This window comes from Clavelina lepadiformis, chromosome 3, assembly GCF_947623445.1.
Source record: "Clavelina lepadiformis chromosome 3, kaClaLepa1.1, whole genome shotgun sequence".
Classification (NCBI taxonomy): Eukaryota; Metazoa; Chordata; class Ascidiacea; order Aplousobranchia; family Clavelinidae; genus Clavelina; species Clavelina lepadiformis.
Genome location: NC_135242.1, coordinates 1,729,444 through 1,747,781, shown reverse-complemented (window position 1 = coordinate 1,747,781; position 18,338 = coordinate 1,729,444). Strand labels below are relative to the sequence as shown.

The window sequence follows — 18,338 nt, the reverse complement described above, 5'->3', positions numbered from 1 at the left end:
AAGCACAAAACAAATTTCAGCTTTGTACGACGTGTAGTATAGAAGTTATTAGGTCAATAAAAGTCAAAATGTTACCTAAGGTCAAAATACGGTCCCAATTGTTTCCTTTAGGTCAAAATCTATTAAACTTGTAATTTTGTAACCATTTTGTAATATTATTCTTCCGTTTTTCTCTTTTCTTGTACCGCAAACAATTCCAGTGCCCCAAATTATACTTAGAACCAAAGCCACAAAGAGATGGAAGGCCTTTCAGCGCGTCTGGTGACGTCACGATGTGAAGGCATTGCATTTGAAAAATTGAAACTGCAAGTTGTCAATCTTAATACGCAGAAACGAAAAAAATTCAACACTAGAAAAGCGTTTTGTCAAAATTTAAACTTTTTAAGCCAAAATAAGGTGAAAATTTGCAAATTTTAAACCCAAACTTTAAACTTTTTAGGTCAAAAAACTGGTTGCCCTAATTATTATAAAGGCATTGTTCTAATCAAAGAGATTTAAACAGTGTTTAAATCTCTTTGTTCTGTAGAGGTTGCTAGTTTGTCGAGGTTGTTGGAATGCAGAGGTTGATGCCGACAGATGCAGATGCAGAGTTTATCGATCTTATCGTACGTTATTGACTTTAGTTAACCTACTACATTAATATCTGACTCTATTGTTGCGTGCGGTTAGAATTCTCTAACCTTATTGACAGCCGAACTTTCTTATTATTTTATAACAAATACAGTTTACCAGAAAAGGCTTTTATTATAGGTGCTGTACACTTTCTCAATATTACGCATAACCAGAAGTATAGCAAAATCACTGCTATTAAGATGTCTATTGATTTGCACGACTACCGTAGTACGGTATTACATCTGACTATAACTTTACGTCTGTGCCTGAGGCTCTCCGGAGTCTCGCACAGAAGTTCAAGCTTATAAAACGTGCTGCGATGTGGCGGAAATATATGACAAAAAAGGCATGAACATTTCAAAGCGTGTGAACGAGAAAAACAGTGCGTTTGCAATGCAATTTACATTCGGTTAAAGCTGGAAACAGTTTCTTGGAAGCGACTTGGTAACGTACTAAAAGGAGTTTTCACACGAAGTTATTCAGAGCAAGTTTCCAAATATTCCAACGATAATTGCAGTGTTTATGAAAGCTAGTTCATTAACTCAAATAAGTAACTGGAAAACACATTTCCAAGAATGATGTGGCGGAACTGAAAGTTTAAAAACTCCAATTGTTAACTGGAAAACACATTTCCAAGAATGATGTGGCGGAACTGAAAGTTTAAAAACTCCAATTGTTAACTGGAAAACACATTTCCAAGAATGATGTGGCGGAACTGAAAGTTTAAAAACTCCAATTGTTAACTGGAAAACACATTTCCAAGAATGACGTAATGGTATTACAAAAGCCACCCAGGCCGCCACAGTTCTAACCAAGCACAAGTTAAAATTTTCTAGTTACGTCATCAATTACAGCCTGCTGTTTTTCGTTGGTGACATCATCGTCAAAAGCTCGGAAAGTATAAAAAATATCGATACACCATTCCACTTGATATACAAAACATGCGACATAAGCTTACAGAAGTGTCGCGGTCCCTTGTGTGTCCGAAGGTTAAAAAATGAACGATCCCGTCTGCGTGTGTCTTTCCATGGCTGTAGCAAGCCTTGTTCGCGAATCGCGGTAGTAAGAAGCAATTTGTTGCGATGTTCAATGGACTTTGTCTTGATGCGTAAAAGATATATACAAAAGTTTGCTCATGCTGTTGGAGATGTATAACACATTGGTTAGGCGATTAACACTTCATCACATCAACCAGGTATCAACGGCATTAGTTCTGTTGTTCTCGAAATGGTCTTGTTGGTTATATTGAAGAGGAAGTTCCTGAAAATTTTCTCGTTCACTAGCGTTCGTATAGTTGGCTGATCTTGCTATTGATAGTTGGTCATCAAAATTTCATAAATAAGTTAGCTGGTAACATTCTTTCTTGCTCAATATGCAACTAACTCAACAATTTCGAACTTATCAGGGCAGCAATTTATGGAAAATAATAGCGAGAATGATTGATTTGATGTAGGTTGTTTTACTTCTCTTCGATGATATGAGTTCTCAGTTCTCAAACCGCGTGACTATATGCTGTTTAGTTGCTTAAATTCTTTCAATGCATATTACGAAATGATAAAGCTCCTATTGTATTTAATATAAGACCACTCCATTCGTCAAGGATTGGCCCATAAGAAAGGGAAAAAGGAATGAACGGATTAGTCATTGATATAAGCTGAAAGGAATAATTCCATGTTTTAAACTTAAAGTAATAGTTGTAAGGCTAATCGTGTTCGAATGAGTAATTCTCTTTTGTCACGTGATATATTGGTACGACCTGTGTAGAAAACATACGGTATGGCATACACGAATTTGCAGTGACTTCAGTGCATCAATAAGAAATTGGGTTATCTCGCATAAGGTATGGCGCTAGGCCAACATATACCCTTTATTGGCAAATAGCCTACGTGATGTCCTTTTTTTAATGAAAACATATATGCCTTAATATAGGTAAAATCTTGGCTGGAATTTAGTACGGGCTTACCAGTAGTCCAGTACTGCACCGATACACTATAGAAGGTTTGCTACTAAGCTAGGCCTAGAAAGGTCATAATATTAAATATTGCGTCTATGATGATTGCCATGTAGTGATTGTCAGCGTCCCAGACTGCTAATTGTGGTCGTTTCCAGCAAGATCTTGTGTTCAACCTTTGGTTGTGCACTGTAAGAACCAATTATTGAGTTGGCAGCTTCTGTCCCCATCATTAAGTGCAAAAATTTACCTAAAGCTGTAAAGTCCGAAGTGCGTCATTAATGTTCATGGAAAACAATTTTGGGTACTTCCATGCCAAACTCTGGTCGCACAAAAGGGTAATTACCGTTTTGTTCGAGACTGCTCCAGCTCAACATAGGACGCACAGGTAAACAAAAAGCCAGGTATGATACAAGCCCAATTGCAGTGATTGAGAGGTCTGGCTGTTGGCACTACAAAGTCGAAACCCTTGTTATTTAATGGCCAAGTTTATGAAAAATAGTTTGATGGACTCTCAATTTCAGTTTATAAATGGAGTCGAATTGGCATTGCAGATTGAGACTGCGAAGTCCAGGGTACTAACTACTAACTACTAAGTGCGTGTGGAATTAAAATTCATTGCGCATACAAAGTCTATTGTGTATTCTACAGAAATGCCCAAAGGTTCACGGCCACCTTACTTACAATCATTAGAAATGCAAAATTATGAGCATTTAGTTGTGAAATTACTAAGCAATTGATTGAGTCAATCTCTTTATGACCTAAAAATTGAGTTTTTTTGGAAGTTTTGTCCCAGTCATTTAGTGCAAAAACATGCACACATCTTGCCATGCACTGGTCTTTTCTCAGAGTAGAAATTTACTGTATCAGAGAATAAAGTCATTGATGTCAGGTAATGAGGTGGCATCAACTCGGCATGTCACGAAGCCATATGATGCTTTAGGGCAGTGCTTCTCAACCCCTGGGTTACGACTAGGGATGTGCCGCAAGGAAGATAATTCAGTTTCGTACCCTAATATCTTGAAGGTCGACACGAACGAATCCCGAATCTATTCGTATTAGAACCAAACTATAAAATTTCATCCAAAAGTTGTCAAGTCTTGCTTCTAGAATGACGTAATCGATAAACAAATCGCTTTATTTCGAAAAATAGTCTTTAAAAAGCGATTGAAAAAGAAAAATCGTTAGGAAAACGACCATCATTGTAAGTACTGCTGACTCTAGTTTAGCTTAGTCGGGAAACTAGATCAACATTTTTAACAAAAGTCAGTAAATTCATAAGTAATATTGTATTCGGGTTCCCAATGTTGGTATTCATGTTCGCCCTAATCTTCCATAAAGGCGATATTCGGCGATTCTATTCAGGTTCGTATCGGCCCATCCCTAGTCGCGACCCAAAGTTGGGTCGTCATTTGCTTGGTTTGGGTCAACGTCGCCAGTTAAACTAGTCCACAAAGCCGTTCAATAACTGAGTACCTTACTCTATTCGTTGCATAACTGTTTGTTGACGTCATACTGCATTGTTGCGGAAACACAAGTGAAGAAACATCTTGATAATTATTTACTGCGAGACTTTAGATTAGCTACATTTGATTCAAAGCTAAATTTTTGTAAATACCCAATTTTTGGTAAGAGAAAATGGGTCGCCTCAGCATCGCTATTAATTTATGTTCAATATTTGGGTCGCCGCAAAAAAAGGTTGAGAAGCACTGCTTTAGGGCAACTATGGCAAGTCTGTATTCACTTTGCTTTTTTGATTTACTGTTATTTACTATTTGTTACTGTTTTACCATGTTAACATAGACATCAGCTATTTATGTTGCTCATAATATTTACACATAACATTTATACAGATAATGTTTAACGTCTATATTTTAAAATTATTTAAATTTATTATTTTTTCTTTATCATAAGCCTACAAAGCTGGCTTAAATCTGTTTTCTCTTGAGCAGCGACAATATTCTTTACAATTTAGCCTATATTTATACTATTACATATATATAAAATTTGTAAGAGAATCTGTCATCTGTTTTTGGTTGGTTCTATTTGGCCCATTAAGGAAAAAGGTTGGACACTCCTGATCTAGCGTATACTTGTGGTTTATAGTCTCTTACTGCTGTGATTACAGTGTTTTTTTGTACAAAGTAAGCAAGTGCAAGAGTAAAAAATGTTAAAGTGTTCGATTTTGACAAATGAGCATAATTCGTGTGATCACTTGCAGAAGAAAGCTTGCTTTTTAAAATATTGGTTCATTGACATATTAAATGCCTAACGTTGGTATACTACTAGCACATGCTGCAAAACTGCTTTATAGAACTTCTTTAAATTAAACTAATGTTACGTTGCGTACAATTGATAGTTTCCATATGTAATCTCGCAATTTCAACCATTTACATAAAACACATAAATGCCACCAATTGTCAGAGCAGAAACGTTTTTTACAATTTTGGTTTGTTTTAAATTTTTCGAAGTTAATTTTTTATGTTATTATTCATATTGTAGGTTACATATTATTGTGTTAGTTTTTTTTTAAATTTTTTAGCTTTTTTTTAGTATTTTTATAAGTATCCCAGAACAATCAAACCATGGAGTGTGATCCAGGCATAATTGAACTTATTTTAAAAGAGTTTAAAACAATGCGACAAGAAATGAAAATGGAATTCGCACAAATGCAAGAAAAAATGGAAGATCTGGTTTCAACGCTTCTTGCAGAAACAAAAAAACTGAAACCATGAACAATGCGATTCCAATTGAAGAAATATCACGACCATTACATGTAGAATCTGATATCGGCAGTTGTATTGAGAAATTTTATTCTGAGAGGGCACTAGTCTTTCCTCTTGTTGAAGCTATCAAAGAAGAATCTTTGCTGTTGGAAGAATATGAGATTTCACAGACTGAGATTGATGACCCAAATATAACCATGTTAAATAAATTTCCTACTCAATCAGATATCGGAGTAAATACCACAGTCAAAATTGTTAAACCACAAAGGTGTGTTGAAAGAAATTCAGATGATGAATGCAGAAATTTTTTGGAAATGTTTCTCGATAAACCTGCTGCAAGTGATGGAATTGATGCTTGCAAAGTTGATGCTCAGGTGTTTGTTGGAAATAACACAGAAAAGCATTTTAATTGTAAATTCTGTGATAAATCATTCAAACAAAAATCGCAATTGAAATACCATATTAGAACCCACACTGGAGAGCGACCTTATCAATGTGATGTTTGTGAAAAGTCTTTTACCCTAAATAGCAGTTTGCGTATTCACATGAGAATCCACAATGGAGAGCGTCGTTATCAATGCAAAATGTGTCACAAGTCGTACACTAGAAATAGCAATCTACATATTTATATGAGAACCCACACTGAAGAGCGACATTATCAATGTGAACTTTGTCAAAAATCCTTTACCCAAAGTAGCAGTTTGCAAAATCATATCAGAATCCACAATGGAGAGAGACCTTATGAATGCAAGGTTTGTCCCAAGTGATATGTTTGTAAGAGCATATCAATGCCTAGTTTGTCAAAAGTCATTTACCCAAAGCATCCATTTGAAAAATCACATGAGTATCCACTCTGGAGAGAAACCTTATCAATGCGAGGTTTGTCACAAGTCATTTGCTTGGAACAACAGTTTGCAAACTCATATGAATATTCACACTGGAGAGCACCCTTATCAATGCCAAGTTTGTCAAAAGTCTTTTACCCGAAGTAGCAGTTTAAAAACTCACATGAGAATACATACGGGAGAACGACCTTATCAATGCCAAGTTTGCCAAAAGTCATTTACCCAAAGCATCCATTTGAAAACTCATATGAGAATCCACATTGGAGAGTGACCTTATCAATGTGAGTTTTGTCACAAGTCATTTACCTTTAAGAGAAATTTGCAAACTACAGTCGACTCCGCTTAATTCGGACACTTTGGTTCCGCTCACTTTTGGCCGAATTAAGCGGAAAATCAATTGTTCGTTTCATGGTCATGCGTAAAGGCAAAAAATGCATTTAAAATACTGTACTGTTGCGTAATAAATGAATTGAAGCTGCGCTATACTGCAGTAACCGGCACTGATCGCATAAAACGTCTTTGTTTACTTTAGTGAGCAATTTCACTTTTTGTGCTAAACTTTTCTGTACAATTTTGTCCTACAAGATGGACGCAATTGTACCGAAGTAAAAGCGACTATGAAGCTGTCACGGCCTTATATGAGTTCATTGTCAATTGTTACTGCATCAATCGTCATTGTTTCACCATAATCACTCATAATGCAATTGAATCTTGTATTAAAACGAACGAAGTACTGTTTATTCTATCATAACCTAACGATGGAATTGCGAACCTGTGTTTGAATTAAGCGGAGAGTTGTCCGAATTAACAGGAGTTTTTTACGTTGAATTTTTACTTTTGTTCCGTTCCCGAGCATTTTGGCCGAATAAAGCGGTTGTCCGGGTTATCCGGTGTCCGAATTAAGCAGATTCGACAGTAATATGAAAATTCATACTGGAGTGCGACCTTTGCAATGCTAGGATTGTCAAAATTCATTTACGAAAAAATTTTCTTTGCAAGGTCACATGGATATCCACTATGGGGATTGTAATAGTGAGTTGTACTTGTAATGAGTTATATAATTAACATTTTAATAAGCGATTGTGTATTCTCCAGTTAGATGAAATGTAATATTTAGAAAGCTCTATTATCCTTGTTTAATCATGTTGCTCAAACATTAAAACCGAGACATTTTATCAGTATTTAAGTGTTTTTAGTAGCGTCATAAATTTAGAGTGTATGAAGTTAGATGGTACTTGTGGTGAAGAACTTCAGTGACGTAGAGTATGTTACATTATGGTTATTATTGTAAAAATGCGATCTATACGTAGCATGATGTAACTGAAATGTGTTTCAGTGATTGGCTGATATAGCGATACAAAAACTTAGGCTTAGTTCCAACCGCTTTCTTTTTCCTTCTCACTTTTTCATAACTCATAATTCAAGCGATAGCTCTATTAGGATTAAATATGGATATAAAATTGTGTCTGATCTGACTACAACCATATTTTGGAAAATATAATTGTTACAGTGAATTGTTCGTCGGAAAATAATTGGAACTGATGATATTATATTATAGCATACAAATCTAATACAGCATAGTATACATGTTTACGGAAATCACCATAGCATAGCGTTACGTATCGATTACTTCCTGTTTTTAGTCGTGACATAGATGTCGTGCCTGCCTATATTGCATCAGCTATGCACAGCTGTTCATTCATTCTTCTATTAAGATAATCGCTGTAACATGGATGTCTTTATGCCGTTGTTGTTTCAATGTTTTGTCTAAATGTAATCGTTCAAAGAAGCTTTGATATTATCAGTTTATACAGTTTTCATTCCTGTGTAACCATTGTTGTGTTCAATTTGAAGAAGTTCAGTGTCAAGTGTCGGCTGCCTAATACTGACCCGAAGCATGAGCCCTCCTTAGGGCAGGTAGATTGAACTGCCGAACAGGAAAGTGTCACACTGTTACAGCTGAATGTTGAAGGTCTCACAAAAGCCAAAATCAACACCTTGCGAGTACCGCCATCCTTCTACAAGAAACCCATGTCACCATCAGGCATTTGCGGTGCAGATTTACAAACAGAAGAACGCATCATCTTCGACTGTCGTGTCCTACACCCACTCATAGGGCAAGAGGACCTGAAGACCTCTGACGAAGAAGGGAAGAAATGGCTGCAATTGGTAGTTGAATATGCTTGAGCCCACCTCATAAGAAAGAAGAAGAAGTTAGACAACTTGGTTGTCGTCATCGTGAGACAATATTCCGTTAAGGTAAAAAAATAAGTACAAGGGTGAGAAAAGCAAACAACGACCTTATGAGACTCATATGTCATCACCCGCAATAAACATGTCAACAAGCAAAGATTGTAGTGAAGTCGGTCAAGCTTCCATATATTCCAATTCCATTACAAGTTTTTTTTTCGAACTCCTTGACTATTTTATCTTTGACTCCGTTAGTCCATTAAGGAAAAAGGTTAGACACTCCTGATCTATCCTATACTTGTGGTCACGGGCGCCGAACTTGGGTGGACAGGGTGGATTTTTCTAACAAATAATAGCGATTTTATGTTCAAAAGCTGGTTATACAGTCAAATCCGGTTAATTGCATTCTGGATAATCACATAATTCGTTTTATTGCATAAAGGGCGCAAGTCCTAAACCGTAGGCGTAGTCTATCATTTGTAAAGACAATACTTCGGTTTATCGCATAACAGTTTATTGCATAATCCGCTTAATTGAATAAAAATGAAGATAATTTATTCCATTATTCAAAAGTTTTTAAAATATAAAATTGAAAACAATGCGCACTGGGAGCGCACACGCAATGCGTAAGCTTTGTGACTTGTGGTGCGCTTTGTCACGAAACGATCAAACCAACAATGCTCAATTTAAGCATTAACACGTTGCTGTCAATACGCTCACATTAACATTCGCATTGGTTTAGTTTCATTTAAGCGTTGCGTTAAGATGATGCCGTAATATGTGAAGAAGTTTTACGAAACAAACAAGTTGAAAAAGACAACAACAATAAAGAAAGCTCTGCTGACGCAATCGTTGTGACAGCACCAAAAAATAAAGAAGTTCTGCATGTACTTCGTACAACTCGCCAATGACTACAGTTTGAAGGGGCGGACATGGCCACATTTGTTCGCTTAAAAACACAAATGCAAGAAAGCATGTTTTCATCTTTTGCGTGCTTGAATGAATGAATGATCGCTATACACAATAAACGTTAGTGTTTTGCGTATTGACGCTTTTACATGTGACCAGCGTCGCACGTCAAGTAAGAAAATAAGTGGAATTTGCACTTTTGCATGAACGCACGCATATATAAACCTAATTCGTTTAATCGCATAAAAAGGCTTGGCAAAGAGACTATGCAATTAATCGGATTCGACTGATATGCTTTTGTTGGAAGTGTTTTCCCATCTCTTGTGTTACGTCTGTACAGACAAACATAATGACCAATAATAACCCTGAGACGACGCATGCGGAGAGTTTAAAGAGAATAGGGAGAGCAAAACTAGAAGAGGTGCAGAAAATCACGGACGATAAATATAATTGAGCTATAAGTGTTAGGTTAGCATAACCAACAAGTCTAGAATTTTTATAAAAAGCAAAAACTTGTAGCATGGCTGTTGTCGCAAATAACGTTGATTAGAAGTATATTTTATCTTATTTTGTGTTTTTACAACAATCCTTGACACGGAGAATTCCCAAACATATGAACCCATTAACTTTTCCGCCCTACATTTTGTAAACTTCGGCGCCTATGCTTGTGGTGTATAGCCTCTTGCTGCTATGATTACAGCGTTTTTATATGAAAAGTAAACAAGTGCAAGCAGAAAACATGTGAACGTTTTCGGTTTTAACAATCATAACAATCAAATTCATAACAATCAAACCATGGAGTGTGAACTGTGTGATCCAGCCACGATTCAAGTTGATGTTTCATTAAAAGTTATGAATGATCTTATTTGACAAGAATTTTAGTTAATTCGACAAGATATGAAGATGGAATTTGCACAAATGCAAAAAAACATGGAAGATAGAGTTTCAAAGACTCTTGCAGAAACAAAGAAAGCTGAAACCATGAACAATGCAATTCCAAGTGAAGAAACATCGCAAACAGCAGTTGTAGAATCTGACTTTGGAATTTGCATTGATGGAGTATATTCTGAGAAGGCATCAATTCTTCCTGTTGTTAAAGCTATCGAAGAAGAACCTTTTTTGTTGAAAGAATATGAGGTTTCACAGACTGAGACTGATGAACCAAGTATATCCATGTTAAATAAATTTCCTCCTCCATCAAATATTGGAGTAAATGCCAAAGTTAAAACTATTGACACAATAAACACTGCTCAGCCACAGACTGTATAATTGTTTGGTAGACTATTTGCATTCAGTATGTAATATTGCCTGATGATTATTCCTTCTGTCAGTTTTGTTTTTCTTGACCTTTGTATGACACACAAAGTTTTTTGACTTTTGTGTCCCAATTTCATTGTGGAGGAAAACTGCTTAATTAGAAAATTGTGAAAATTGCTTAAATTATGTTGGAGTGTTTTCATATATTTATTTGTTGGGTATTTATAAATATAAAATTGGTGTCCTCATATCTCATATTTTGATGTTTTTTGATAAACGTTTAAGATAAACTATAAAGTTTATGATACTTGACCTGGTTCACAATTTTCTGGGGTCGTAGGTCCAATGTTAATTTTACATTTAATGTTGATATGTGGAGAAAGCATTAGTCAAGTGTTTTATTTAATTAAGAACACAGAAAACATGACTTTAAAATATGATAATGTCATCATGTCATCATCAGGGATTCAATTGGAATTTCTTGTTATTTGTGTTTGTCTTTAAACATATCATATTTATTACAATTTATTTTAAACATTTCCATTCAATTTTTTGGTTCTGACATCTTATTCAAATTAATATGTTATACTTTTTATTAAAATATTTTACCTTTCACGTTTTCAGCCAATAGTGTGTATAATTTTATTGTATCACAATCAAACCATGGAGTGTCATCCAGATAATATGCGAGTTGATTTTTTATTGAAAGCAATCAGTGATGTGATATCACAAGAATTCAAATTAATGCGATTGGATATGCAGATGGAGAAAAAAATGAAACTGAAACCATGAACAATGCAATGTCCCACCGAAGAAGCATCACTACCATTAGTGTCAGATCACAAGTATGTGTTTTCCCATGACTACTATTGTCGTTATACGTTGCATTTTGTTTGTCTTTTTGCTTGAATTGTTTAGCAATATGACAAAGTAACATCTGCTAACATTGTGTGTGGGGAAAATTTTATCTCATCTCCCTGAGGCATTGTTTACATTAAAACGATTGTTTAACCAGGTTGAAGAATCAACCAAGCAAGGCAATTTGAAACGTTATTAATCATCATTAAATTAAACAATGATATCATAAACGAAACTGTTGAATCGGTTGGAATAGTTTTCAATAGTACAAGTTCGATTTCCTGTTTTTTGTGTTCCTCTTCAAACGCATCATAGTTTTTGTCAACTGTCACAGCAAGCATATTTATTAAAATTTACTTAATCATTTCAATTCAATTTTTTGGCATTGGCATCTCGTTATTCAAATTAATATGTTGCTTTTTATTAAAACTTTTTACCTTTCACGTTTTCAGCCAATAGTGTGTATAATTTTATTGTATCACAATCAAACCATGGAGTGTCATCCAGATAATATGCGAGTTGATTTTTTATTGAAAGCAATCAGTGATGTGATATCACAAGAATTAAAATCAATGCGACAAGATATGAAGATAGAATTTGCTAAAGTGCAAGAAAATATGGAAGATATGGTTTCAAAGATATTGCCAGAAACAAAGAAAGCTGAAACCATAAACAATGCAATACCGATTAATAAAACATCACAAGCATTAGATGTAGCATCTGATATCGGCATTTGTATTAAAGAAGTTCGTTCTGAGAATGCATCAGTTCTTCCTCTTGTTGGTGCTATCAAAGAAGAACCTTTGGTATTGCGGCATTGGGAGGTTTCTGAAATGGATGATCCAAGTATGTCCATGTCAAATAAGTTTTCTCATAAATCACAGATTGAAGTAAATGTCGCAGTTAAAGCTGTTGACCCCCAAACCTGTATTGAAGAAGATCATTCTGAAAAGGCATCAATTTATCCTCAATTTGATGTTATTAAAGAAGAACCTATGTCGTTGCATAAATATGCAGTTTCACAGACTGAGATTGATGACCCAAATATATCCATGTTAAATAAATTTCTTCCTCAATCAGAGATTGGAGTAAATACCACAATCAAAATTGTTAAACCACAAAGCTGTGTTGCAAGAAATTCAGATGAAGAATGCAGCGATTCTGTGGAGATGTTTCTCAATAAATCCACTACAATTGAAAGAATTAATGCTTGCAAAGTTGATGCTCAGTTGCTTGTTGGAAATAACAAAGAAAAGTATTTTACTTGCAGTTTTTGTGATAGATCATTTAAATGCAAAAGAAACTTGAAAGTTCATTTAAGAACTCACACAGGTGAGCGACCTTATCTATGCGATGTGTGCCACAAGTCATTTATCCAGAATGGAAATTTGCAAGCTCATATGAGAACTCACACTGGAGAGCGACCTTATCAATGCGATGTGTGCCACAAGTCATTTTTTATTAGCAGCAGTTTAAAATATCATATGAGAATCCACACTGGAGAGCGACCTTATCAATGCGATGTGTGCCACAAATCGTTTTCCGTTAGCAGCATTTTGAAAACTCATAAGAGAACTCACACAGGTGAACGACCTTATCAATGCCAAATTTGTCACAAGTCATTTATCAAAAATGGAAGTTTGCAAGCTCATATGAGAATCCATACAGGAGAGCGACCTTATCAATGCCAAGTGTGCCAAAAGTCATTTTCAGATAGCAGTAGTTTGAAAACTCATATGAGAATCCACACTGGAGAGCGACCTTATCAATGCCAGGTTTGTCACAAGTCATTTACCCAAAGCAGCCATTTAAAAGCTCATATGAGAATCCACAATGGAGATTGACCTTATTATTGCCAAGTGTGTCAACATTCTTTTTCCCAAAAGAGCAATTTACGAATTCATGAAACTATTCACACTGGAAAGCAACGTTAACAATGTTTGTTTTTTTATGGTCAAAAGACGTTTACGTTGAAACGATGATTATTAACACTTACTAAAACATTTTCTCAAAGTAAATATTTCAAAAATCATATGAGAATCCACATCGTAGTGCATAATTATCACTGCCAGGTGTGTGAAAAGTCATTTACTCAAAGCTTCAAATTGAAAACTCATACGATAACTCACACTGATGAGCAACCTTATCAATACCAGGCAAGTCACATATCATTAAACAGAAGCACCAATTTGCAAGATCATGCGACTATCTATTATTGCACCATCAAACCATGGAGTTTCATCCAGATAATATGCGAGTTGATGTTTTATTCAAGGCAATCAGTGATATGATACCACATGAATTCAAATCAATGCGATTCGATATGGAGATGGAAGAAACAAAGGAATATGAAACCATGAACAATGCAATGTCACACTGAAGAAACATCACAAGTATGTGTTTTACCAAGACTCCTGTTACCGTTATATATTGCATTTTGTTTGTCTTTTCCCTTGAATTCTTTAGCAGTATGACAAAGTAATATCTACTAACGTTGTGTGTAAGGAAATTTATCGCATCTCACTAAGGCATTGTTTACATTAAACCGATTGTTTAACCAGGTTAAAAACTCAACCAAGCAAGGCAATTTCAAACGTTAAAACTAAATAAATCTACTGTGTAAATCTACTGCAATTGAAAGAATCAATGCTTGCAAAGTTGATGCTCAGTTGTTTGTTGGAAAAAACAATGAAAAGCATTTTTCGTGCAATTTTTGTGATAAATCATTCAAATACAGAAAAAACTTGAAAGATCATCCGAGAACTCACGCAGGAGAGCGACCTTATCAATGCCAAATTTGTCAAAAGTCATGTACCCTAAATAGCAGTTTGCAGCGTTATATGGTAATCCACACCGTAGAGCGACCTTATCAATGCGATGTTTGCCACAAGTCATTTTCCGTTAGCAGAAATTTGAAAAATCATTTGATAACTCACACTGGAGAACGACCTTATCAATGCAATATGTGCTACTAGTCATAGTCAGATACCAGCAATTTGAAAGCTCATATAACAACACACACTGGAGAGCGACCTTATCAATGCGATGTATGCCACAAGTCCTTTTCCGCTAGCAACAAATTGAAAAGTCATATGAGAACTCACACTGGAGAGCGACATTATCAATGCAATATGTGCCACAAGTCATTTTCCGAAAACAGCAATTTGAAAGTTCATAGAATTCCGAATTTGTCTCAAATCATTTATCCAAAATGTAAATTTGCAATCTCATATGAGAGTTCACACTGGTGAACGACCTTGTCAATGCCAGGTGTGTCACAAGTCATTTACTCAAAGCAACAATTTAAAATATCATATGAGTGTTCACAATGGAGAATGACCATATTCATACCAAGTGTGTCAAAATTCTATTTCCCAAAAGAACAATTTGCGAATTCAAGAAACTATTCACACTGGAAAGCGACCTTGAAAATGTTTTTTTTGTCACAAGTCGTTTACGTTGAAACGATAATTATTAACACATATTAAAATTCACATTGGGGCACTATAAATATTTTGAAAAGGTCTTTGGACCAAAACTTAGCCTTGAAAAACATTTACAAACCATTCATCCAGATGTTGCATCTATTTGTTTGTGTTTTATTTGTCCACTTTCACATGTTTTATCAAAAACTTTGTATGTTTCATGAAACATAAAATTGCACTATGTAGTTGTTTTTGGCAAATAGGTTGTTTTTTCAGGAAGTTGATCAATGCTAGGTGTGTGAAAATTCATTTACCCAAACCAGCAATTTGAAAACTCATATGATAACTCACACTGAAGAGCAACCTCATCAATGCCAAGCGTTTCTCATGTCGGTAACCGGAAGAACCGATTTACAAGATCATATGACTACCAATTATAGCACCATCAAACCATGGAATGTTATCCCGATAATATGCGGATGTTTTATCGAAAGCAATCAGTGATATAATATTACCAGAATTCCAATCAATGCAATTCGATATGCAGATGGAAGGAACAAAAGAAACTGAAACAATGACTGGATGTTTTATCGAAAACAATCAGTGATATGATATCACAAGATTTCAAATCAATGCGATTCGATATGCAGATGGAAGAAATAAAGAAAACTGAAACCATGATCATTGCAATGTCCCACTGAAGAAACATCACAAGTATGTGTTTTCCTAAGACTCCTGTTACCGTTATGCGTTGCATTTTGTTTTTCTTTTCCCTTGAATTCTTTAGCAGTATGACAAAGTAATGTCTAGAAGTATTGTGTGTGATGACATTTTATCGCATCCTGCTGAGGCATTGTTTACATTAAAACGATTGTTTAAACAAGTTGAAAAAACTCTAGCAAGCAAGGCAATTTGAAACGGATTAATCATTATTAAATTGAACAATGATGTCATAAACGAAACTGTTGTAACGATTGGATTGGATCGTACAAATAGTATGATATGATGATCTGAAGTGAACCTAAAACGTTTCAATAAAATCAATGGTCATTGATCAGTGATTTTCAACAACACATCAAAGAGACTTTAACAATTAATTCGGATATAACTTTCCTAAATGTGTTGCTCTAAGATTTTTTAAGTAATTTTGAGCGCTGTTTATGGTGTGTGCCAGCTGTGTGTGTGAGTGTACCACTGTTTATGGTGCGTAAATTTATTTAAGGTGGTTTCATGTGTTTTGTATCGCGAACCTACGCAGAAATCCTTAAAAACATTTTTTTAAAACAACATGGAAACTTTTTGATTTTTGTTTTTGTATATGACAGTCACTGCTGTTCTTTACTTCGTAGTAAATTTTGAAAATTGAGTCCTAAAAATTGTTGTAGTTGTATGTCGAGTAGTTTACTTGATGCTATGCAAGATGTGTTTGTGATAAAATTGGACCATGACAACGTGGTGGTCACCATCCTGTTCTAACAATCGTCGACTGATCCTGCCATCCTGTATCCTTTTAATTCGGCGCCTATCATTAATTGTACCATTCTTGTTTTTTACAGCAACAAATTCTAGTTTTTTTATACGAACCAATTTATTCAGGAAGTAGCTTGTAATTAATTTCATTCATTATTAACATGAACTATGGAACGTGACCTTGGTACAATGCAAGTTGATGCTGCATTGAAAACTAACAGTCACTTTAATGCCATTTTACAAGAATTTAAATCAATGCGACAAGATATGAAGATGGAATTTGCTAAAGTGCAAGAAAACATGGAAGATATGGCTTCAAAGATTCTTGCAGAAACAAAGAAAGATGAAATCATGAACAATGCAATGCAGTTTGAAGAAACTTCCCAGCCATCAGTTGCAGAATCTGGTATCAACATTTGTTTTCAGGAAACTTGTTCTGAGAAGAAGGTTTCCCAAACCAAATCTAGTGATGCAATTACTTCTGTAGTTAAGGATGCTATACAAAGTAGACTCTCACCCTCAATCATAGATTAAGGAACTTATCACAAATAAAAATGTCAGTTCTTCAAACTTTTGTTGACAGAAAATCAAATGAAGAATGCCACAATACTATGAATAACATTTCAATAAATATACAGCAAGTGGTAAAAGCAATACCAACAAAATCATAATTCGCGCTTTGATTGAAAAGACAAACAAATTTTTCTTTTGCCTTTTTTGTGGTAACTACATCAAACACAATTTAAATTTGCAGACTCATTTGGTCTTGCACTCAAAGTCACCTTATCCATGCCAGATCTGTCACAAATGTTTTTCACGAATCACAAGATTGATCGCTTATATGAGCATTGAACACCTGTACTAGAAAACTTCTGTTCTTATTGCGGGGTTAAATGCATGGCTGCGCTTGGTTTGAATTGTAAAACATATAAGAACTTATACTGGTAGGATTTCCATACAAATGGAGATAGTTTAATAGATCTTACGGCAAATTTGCTAGCTTAAAATAATTTGTAAACAGTTTATTCATCTTTCTATTTTATCCTTTCTGTTAATCATCTTGATGTGCTATGAATTCATTTTTATCCATTTCTGCAGTTTTAGTTTATTTGGTTCAGTTCGCTGTAATGTGCAGGGCGTCATTGAGGATATGTGCAAGTAGACATTGTATATATTGAAAGCAATTTATAGTGTAAAATTCTGGTATGAGTTCAAATATAACGTTAAAGAAATACGGAAATAGTTTCAAACTCTAGTATTAAGGATTTCACAATAATGAAGGGAGTAACAATAGTAGGGAGTATCATCCAGATAATGTACGCTTCTGTTGACGTTTTTTGATTGCAATCAAGGATCTAATTTTACAAGAATTAAAACTAATGCGACTAGGTATGAAGATTGAATTTGCTAAAATAAAAGAAAACAAGAAACTGGGATGTTTCCCCCCCCCCCCCCCACCTTGGGGGGCGTGTAACATTCACAAGGGGGGAGCGAGAGATGACAAACTGTCTATTATTACATGAGCTATGTCTAAACATGCTTTCTTGACTTTCGCTATAGGTTCATTTTTACTAAAATTTGTGTGTGTGCACGGGCGCCGAACTTGGGTGGACAGGGTGGATTTTTCTAACAAATAATAGCGATTTTACGTTCAAAAGTTTATGCAGTCAAATCCGGTTAATTGCATTCTGGATATGCATCCGTTTTATCGCATAAAAGGCGCAAGTCCCAAACCGTAAGCGTAGTCTATCATTTGTAAAGACAATACTTCGGTTTATTGCATAATCCGCTTAATTGAATGAAGATAATTTATTCCATTATTCAAAAGTTTTTAAAAGATAAAATTGAAAACAACGCGCACTGTGAGCGCACACGCAATGCGTAAGCTTTGTGACTTGTACTGTGCTTTGTTACGAAACAATAAAACCAACAATGCTCAATTTAAGCATTAACATGTGGCTGTCAATACGCTCACATTAACATTCGCATTGGTTTAGTTTCATTTAAGCGTTGCGTTAAGATGATGCCGTAATATGTGAAGAAGAATTAAGAACAAATAAGTTACAAAAGACGACAACAATAAAGAAAGCTCTGC

At 35.1% G+C, this 18,338-nt stretch overlaps 1 protein-coding gene and 1 pseudogene across 2 annotated transcripts; both read left to right on the top strand.

The window, feature by feature from the left end:
* The first annotated feature begins 1,994 nt into the window (after positions 1–1,994).
* LOC143449245 (uncharacterized) lies at positions 1,995–11,114 on the top strand (annotated as a pseudogene).
* A 134-nt stretch (positions 11,115–11,248) lies between these two features.
* On the top strand, positions 11,249–17,633 carry LOC143449190 (uncharacterized). Of its 2 annotated transcripts, XR_013114531.1 has the most exons (3): positions 11,249–11,335; positions 11,801–13,741; positions 15,321–17,633. XR_013114531.1 is itself a non-coding variant. In XM_076949289.1 (2 exons), the coding sequence occupies exons 1-2, from the start codon at positions 11,279–11,281 to the stop codon at positions 13,190–13,192; spliced, it is 1,449 nt and encodes a 482-aa protein (XP_076805404.1). In that variant the 5' UTR covers positions 11,249–11,278; the 3' UTR covers positions 13,193–17,633. The 2 variants fall into 2 exon arrangements, 1 of the variants encoding a protein (XP_076805404.1); XM_076949289.1 differs by having other exon boundaries at positions 11,801–17,633.
* Positions 17,634–18,338: the final 705 nt, after the last annotated feature.